Source organism: Brachyistius frenatus, unplaced genomic scaffold (genome assembly GCF_029030835.1).
Source record: "Brachyistius frenatus isolate BFR_SWC_R1_liver_20210118 unplaced genomic scaffold, ASM2903083v1 Contig_152, whole genome shotgun sequence".
In the NCBI taxonomy this organism is placed as follows: domain Eukaryota; kingdom Metazoa; phylum Chordata; class Actinopteri; family Embiotocidae; genus Brachyistius; species Brachyistius frenatus.
This window is the reverse complement of record NW_027210751.1, coordinates 108,982-116,275: the sequence shown is the minus strand read 5'-3', so window position 1 is coordinate 116,275 and position 7,294 is coordinate 108,982. Positions and strand designations below refer to the sequence as shown.

Sequence of the window (7,294 nt, the reverse complement as noted above, 5' to 3'; positions counted from 1 at the left end):
ACTGAGCCATACTGCTTTGAAAATTATTTTAGAGAAGTAATAATGAATAACAATAAGGCTTTCGCACCTTCGGTGCTCAGGCCCGAATCAGTAGATTCTGTTCTGCATTACATGATGTTAAGTCAGAATGTCATAACTTTAATAACATAACATTAATATCATAACTGCAGTGTGTTTTTTGATTAACCAAAGCTGGTTACACCTGTATTACCAAGTAGGCAAATGTCTGAGGGCTAAAGGCCTCCAGGCCCCCTCCCCAAAAAACACCTGTATATGTGGTAATTCCTATGTGGTACTTTATTTCATCATCATTAAGCTATTTAGCTATTTAGCTATTTGCACCACCAAGATAAAGGCCTGAATGTGGTTCTTGCATTTTTAAACAGACTTTAACAAAGAGTGAGACAAAAGTATTTCTAAAGTGATGGAGTTTATGCTGAGCCTCAACCTGAGGCGGCGCTATGGAACAATAATTTAACTGTAGTTTATAGACTGTTACTCTGTTGACAGTGAGTGAGGAAAAACAGGCTACACATTCTCATTTACTGTTATTAGATAATGACTGTTCCTGTCTATCAGGAAAAATTGACTAAGTACTTGAAGAGGGTAGCCGACTGCTGTTGTGCGCAAAAATGTGTGCAAATCTCTCACTTTGGAGATGCTCACATGGATTCTGCTCCTATTAATGTTTAGTCACAACCATGATTACATCCATTACGGTGTCTTAATCGAACCTGTTATGTATTCATCACAGTGAAGTTTAATGTTTCTGGACATTTCAGTTTGCACTAGATGTGAATCTGCAGATTAGTATATTAAGTATACCACACCACTGTTTTCAGCAAGGTGGTTGCGCACCACCGGGTGGAGCCTCGCACAAGTACCACGGTCTGGGATTCAGGTGCAGTATTCCAAATGACATACTTCCCGTAGTACACAAATAAATAGTGCTCCTCCACCAAAGGACTCTTACTTTTGTCATGTAGGAATTTTGACAGGGTAGTGTTGTTTCAGATCACACACTGCTGTTCTGCACTTACAGGAAATAACATCAGCATATGAACACATCATCTGCCAATATATCTGCAGCTTTAATCATTTTGCCTAGAAATTAACGTGTTTTTGTGCCCTCTGTTTAAAACACGAAATAAATTCTGTCCAGCAGCAGTAACGAAAGAGAAGCACTTTTTTGTAGTGTTCAGGAACAGCTGCTGCTTCCTCAGATGCCTTAATTTCAAATTTATTTACGTATCTCTACTGACAGTGTGAACGCACTTATGCACTCAAAATAGTGAGCGTTAGTACACTTGGAACACAGCAACGATGTGTCCAAAAGTCACCGATGTTTTTTTTTTTTTATAGGAATTTATAAAAACTGTCTTCGGTCTGTTTGTCCAGAGTTATCAGGACACTGTTTATGAAAAGACATGCTCCTTAAAAAAAAAACATCCATGTTAGATTTTAGACTACAAACTATTTCTATTCACCTGTATAGCACAATGCTTTGGCCCCAGGGCCCTACACGAGCCCTCTTTTAAGGAGTTCCTGTGACAAACGTTTTAATATGTTTTAGTTGGAATTATACTTAAATGCTTTTATAACCAAACTAAGCTATACCGGAGGCTCAAGAGGGGCCGATAGCTCACTACCTGTCCCTGGGATATTGGCAGACGGAGGCTACTCCTTGACGGAGGTTACTCCGTCTGCCAATATATTGAGGTGAACACAGAAATCTCATAGTTAGATGATTTCTGATGTTTGCGTGAGATGACAACTTAAGTTTAATCTTTTTGGAAAATACATTTTCCCTTTAATGTGAATGTAGGATTTGACTGTTTTCTATATATTTTTTTAAAACTATTTTTATTTTTACTCTCTTAACCTTGTTGCCTAAATACCTGATGTGTCCGCTTGTTGTGTTGGTTTGCTTTCCATGTGATCACCGAAGCCACTATCCGGAGGCGGAGGTTGGGCTTGTTTTGGGGATTTCCCAGTTTTCTGCTGTATCTGGAGGGCAGCGCAACTCCTACACTTTCCGCCCATCACCACAGTCACTGGCTTTCATTCCGGGCTCTAGGACTGGGTGACGGCAAGCGTGTTGACATATCCGTGCGGACACATGTCGTTCTCGGACACGCAGTGGGAGAACTGGGCCGGATTGCCGCCAGCCAACCTCCGCACCCCCCGGACCGCCACGCACTGCTCCATCAGCTCCAGTAACTTACACGCCAGGACGAAGATGTTTTTGAACATGAACACCGACACCGGCATCTTATAGACGTAGACCTGGAAACACCGGACCACCAACAGCGGTGCATTGACCACCAGGCCCGTGGAGAAGCGCGCGCACAGCCACCGGCAGCGGAGCTCCGACGCCGTCAGCTCATAGAGCCAGATCACCGGCACGGCCAGGGCCACGAAATACACGGAAATGACGGTGTACTTCAGGTAGAGGGTGGGGATCTCGTTCCTCAGCAGCATCTCCACCAGCGTGAAGCTGTCCAGCAGGTCCAGGCAGGTGCTCATGAAGCAGCTCTGGGAGTGGTGCCGCGTTGACCCGTTTAGATCCTCGATGATGGAGTTGATGAGGCAAAAGAGCAGCGGTGCTGACAGCAGCATGATAATTTTGAAGCCGGTCACTCCGCACGGGACCTTGAGCGCGATCAGGTCGAGGATGGAGGTCTCCAGGATGAGCACCATCTTCGGAGTGCAGGCGATGACATAGATGAGCCAGGCCAGGTAGGCGTAGGTGAACTCCCCGAGGTTGCAGCCGAAAATTGAGCTTTTCTGGTGGAAGCCGCAGGCCCGTTCCCTCTTGCTCCGCGCGTTCTTCATGAAGAAAATTCCCCAGCCCGAAATCACCACCAGGTCCGTGGCTATCCATGAGCACCAGTACAAGTCGGTGAAAATGATGAGGTAGAAGTCCAGAATGCCGCCCTGGAAGATGAGGAGGAGGAAGCAAAGCGCCTTGTACAGCAGGCTCCTCTTGGACTTGTTGGCAAGCAGGGGAGCAGTCTGCATGAACTCCCCCGATGTCATGATGCAGGCGGCGGCTGCGGATGAGGAGACCAGGAGCTGGATACTGCTGCTCTCCTCCGGGATGATGCTGCCGCTGGTGGTCTGGGTGTCCCGCCTCCTGCTCAGCTGCCCGGCTTCAGAGGAAGAGGAGACGGGGGAGTCTGGGCGATAGGTGGCTTCGGATCGGAGAAAATCGTTTTTCGGAATGTCTTTCCCAGTTTCAGAGATCATTGTATTTGTGCTGTCGCCTCCCTTTCTCCTCTTTTCTTCCTTCCTGATGCTTTTAAAGGTGGAGAGAAAGAGCCATGAGTAAAGAGAGGCATGGACTCTCATGGAACGGACTACAGCTGCTTCATCTACTTGTCGATTCATTTGAATATAGGTTGTTTATGCGTTTTTCAATCATTATAAATGTCAAAAGTAAAAGGTACACATGTAACAAACAGGCTTCTATACACAAATAGTTTGATAAGAACAAAAATATTGATAATAAAGAAAATGCAACGTGACACCAACTGTATTTGCAAATTTTAAAATAAATGTTAAAGTCATATGTTTCCACTGGTTGTCAGTTTTAAAAGGCTGTCCTTTTTATTTGTCTATTTTTTTAATTGCTATGACATATTTTTGTTGGCTAAATTTTGTCAGTCCTGTTTCCAAAAAAGTTGATACACTGTAAAATGTAAATAAAAACAATACAATGAATTGTAAATCATGTAAACCCATATTTATTTGATAATGGACCCAATACAACATATCAAATGCTGAAACTGAGAAATTGTATTGTTTTATGAAAAATGTATGCTCATTTTGAATTTGATGGCAGCAAAACAAAACATGAAAATTTTCAATTATTTTTGAAAATCATGGACACCATGTTATATGGGCTAGAGAGCAGAGGGACCACTAAGCTCGTTATCAGCGCACAGTTCAAAAGTTAGCATTATATGGTGATGCATTAGTGCACATGACATGGGTAGCTTGCACACCTGGGAGGGCGCCATTAATGCTGAATGATATATTCAGGTTTTGGAGCAACATATGCTGCCATCCAGACAACATCTTTTTCAGGGAAGGTCTTGTTTATTTCAACAAAACAATGTCAAACCACATTCTGCACGTATTCCAACAGCATGGCTCCGTTCTAAAAGAGTCTGGATGCTAAACTGGCCTGCCTGTAGTCCAGACCTGTCACCCATTGAAAACATATAGCACATCATGAAACAAAAAACATGTCATAGGAGACTGAACTGTTGGGCAGTTGAAATCCTATATCAGATAAGAATGGGACAACAGTTTACTTTCAAAACTCCAGCAACTGGTCTCCTCAGTTCCCAAATGTTTACAGAGTGTTGTTAAAAGAAGAGGTGATGCGAAACAGTGGTAAACATGACCTGGCTCAACTTTTTTGAATGGTGTTTCCGGAGTCAAATTAAAAATGAGACAACATATTTTCTTATCTATAAAAATTCCAGTTTCAACATTTGATATCTTGCCTTTGTTATACTTCCAATCAAATATGGGTTTACACGATTTTCAAATCATTGCGTTCTATTTTTATAGCCTCCCAACTTCATTGGAAACAGGGTTGTATATGTCTTGGTGTTGGTTTTGGGTGGCAACAGGAGCTAGATGAACCTGCTTTGTCCCAAATGTTTAACTGAATCTTATTCCCCTGTTCTCCGGATGCGCAATAAATTAAATTAAAATTCAGGAATCTGCTAGATGTAAGAATAAAATTGAAATAAGGGACCCTCTTCCAGGCTGGACCTTTAAATCAGGTAACAAAGAACCTGCATTAAGGTCCTGGTTATATCAGCTGACCCTGTGCTATATGGTTTCTGTGTAGTTTGCATCTATTTGTGCTCCAGTATCCTAATTGGTGATTTTAAATCAGTCGTGAATAGGAGTGAATGTGAGATGAAAATGGTTGTCTGTTTTTCTGTTAGGCCCTAATGACTGGTGACCTGTTCAAGATATACCCCTGCTTTTGCCCAAAATTTGCTGAGATAGGCTCAAACCCCCTGTTACCCTGTTCAGCATAAAGCAGGTATAGGTAATGGGTGGATAGTTTTCTGTTGACTCCTGCTATAGTTCTTAAGGCTTATTGTGAATTCTGATCGAGCAAGCTAAAGGACACCCACACCCCCAGAGCCTCAGCTCAGATTCAACTTCAAGTTTTGCCATTGCAATTTTAAGCATGTGTTATTCAGAGGGAGTAGTCAGAACTGATGGTCTGTCCAAGTTAAATTCTATTGACATGTAAGTATGTCGTCTAGCTCTTTACTGCCAACCACAACCCCACACTACAGTTGTATACTGCAGTTCAACAGAGGGATAAAACCTTCCATTCTAAATGGAAAAATGTTCTACTTTCAGGCATTAATTGCATTTTTTAATTCTGCAAAAGCCTTCTTTTCTCTGGTTTGAAGGTAATGATTGCATACTTCATGCCTTTTTATGGCCACATCTTTAGGTATTTTAGCTGTGAAGCTGACATTAGCACCTTAAACATGAAGTTGTACTACAGGCAGAACTGACCCTTCACCTTCTTCAATATTAAGCTCGATAGAGCAGGAAAATAACATCAAATCTGATATCTTGAGTTTGTCACAGCTGAGTTTCACATGCTCACCAGTGATCTGACAGGAACGTACAAATTTAAAATGATCTGGGGGGATCTGCAGTATGCAATATGTATGCAAACAAAATAATTAATGTGTCTGTAAACCAGCTTTTATTGATGTTTTCGCAGCTTGGAGGCAGCAGACAAAGTTTAAAACTGAACTTTGAGATACACTGTAAAAACGGCAAGTCACATTCTTCAGCACAAATAACAATTAGAAATGTTAGGCCTTAGAAACACATTATTTACTAATTCATAACATTAGTGGTAACCACTGAAATTGTGGCCACAAATTAAACTGGTCTCTTGTTCCCTTGACAGTAAATGAGTCCTGAAAACTGTGAATCTTGATTAGTTCATTAAAATGCAAGGTCGGTTAATTCTTGTTCTTTTGTCAGGAAGTGCAATAAAACCAATTTTCACTCCATGTTTGCACAGCATAATCTCATTTGTAATTACATAAGAGTGTTAATTTCACATTCCATTCAAATATTGTTATTATTTTCTTGTTTGCATATACTTCCCAACAGGTCTCAGAGGAATCAGCTGCTTCTCTCTCAGAGTGGACACCCACTCTGTGTATGTCCAGGCACCACCAGCACCCTGCAGGCACAGTTACAGGGGTCACATTAGGGAACAGTGTGCTTGGGCTTTTCATGATAGATTTATGGCAAGAACCATCTCTACACAATTAATTAAAAGCTGTGAAAAGAAAACAAGCCAATTTGTAAACCAGGAAGTGGATACAGCATATGGATTTGAGTTACTTTGACTGAAAGTAAATAATCAGAACTCAGAGCCTAAAGCTACAAAATTAAGTTACATTTCCTCATTACTACTTTTTTTCAGCTTTTCATTTTCCCATTATATTATGTAGCCTACAGCTTACAGTTTCATACTGGTTAAACGACCCACTCTGCACCGCTACCCTCTGGGACTGTGCCGTTTGCTGCTCAGCAGGTAGTGTTGTCGGTTTTTCCACTGAAAACCTGCCATCTGCTGCTGAAAACAATACTGACTAAAGGAGAGTGTGCAGATTGATAAAACCAAAACAAGGATGCAAGAAATGCTAAAAAGCTGAGTAAAAAAGTAGACTGCTGTGTCCGGTGATAATTTTCTGAGTTCATTATGAGTGATGGCGGCATGTGGTGCAGTGGTTAGCATTGTCGCCTCACAGTAAAAAGGTTCTGGGTTCAAATCCGGGCCTGGGCCTTTCTGTGCGGAGTTTGCATGTTCTCCCTCTGCCTGCGTGGGTTCTCTCCGGTACTCCGGCTTCCTCCCACCATCCAAAAACATGCGTCTCAGGTTAATTGGTGGTTCTACAAAATTGCCCTTAGGTGTGAATGATCTCTGTCTATGTGTTGGCCCTATGATGGACTGGCAACCTGTCCAGGGTGTACCCTGCCTTTGCCCAATGTGAGCTGGGATAGGCTCCAGCCCCCCTGTGACCCTGTTCAGGATAAAGCGGGTATAGATAATGGATGGATGGATTACGAGTGACACGTCATACAGTATCTATCAACCGCTGACCAAAGTTTAAGTAAAGTATTCAGTACTCACTTAGTTTGGTCATGATTTTAAGGACATGCATTTAACTTAAAAACCTACACTCCATGTACATACAGCAAGCAAAAAGGCTCAACACAGTAC

General features: G+C 42.1%; 1 protein-coding gene across 1 annotated transcript; it reads right to left on the bottom strand.

Moving 5' to 3' along the window:
- Positions 1-1,011: 1,011 nt before the first annotated feature.
- tmem121b (transmembrane protein 121B) lies at positions 1,012-3,450 on the bottom strand. Its single transcript, XM_069716145.1, has one exon. The coding sequence runs from the start codon at positions 3,388-3,390 to the stop codon at positions 2,074-2,076; it is 1,317 nt and encodes a 438-aa protein (XP_069572246.1). The 5' UTR covers positions 3,391-3,450; the 3' UTR covers positions 1,012-2,073.
- Positions 3,451-7,294: the final 3,844 nt, after the last annotated feature.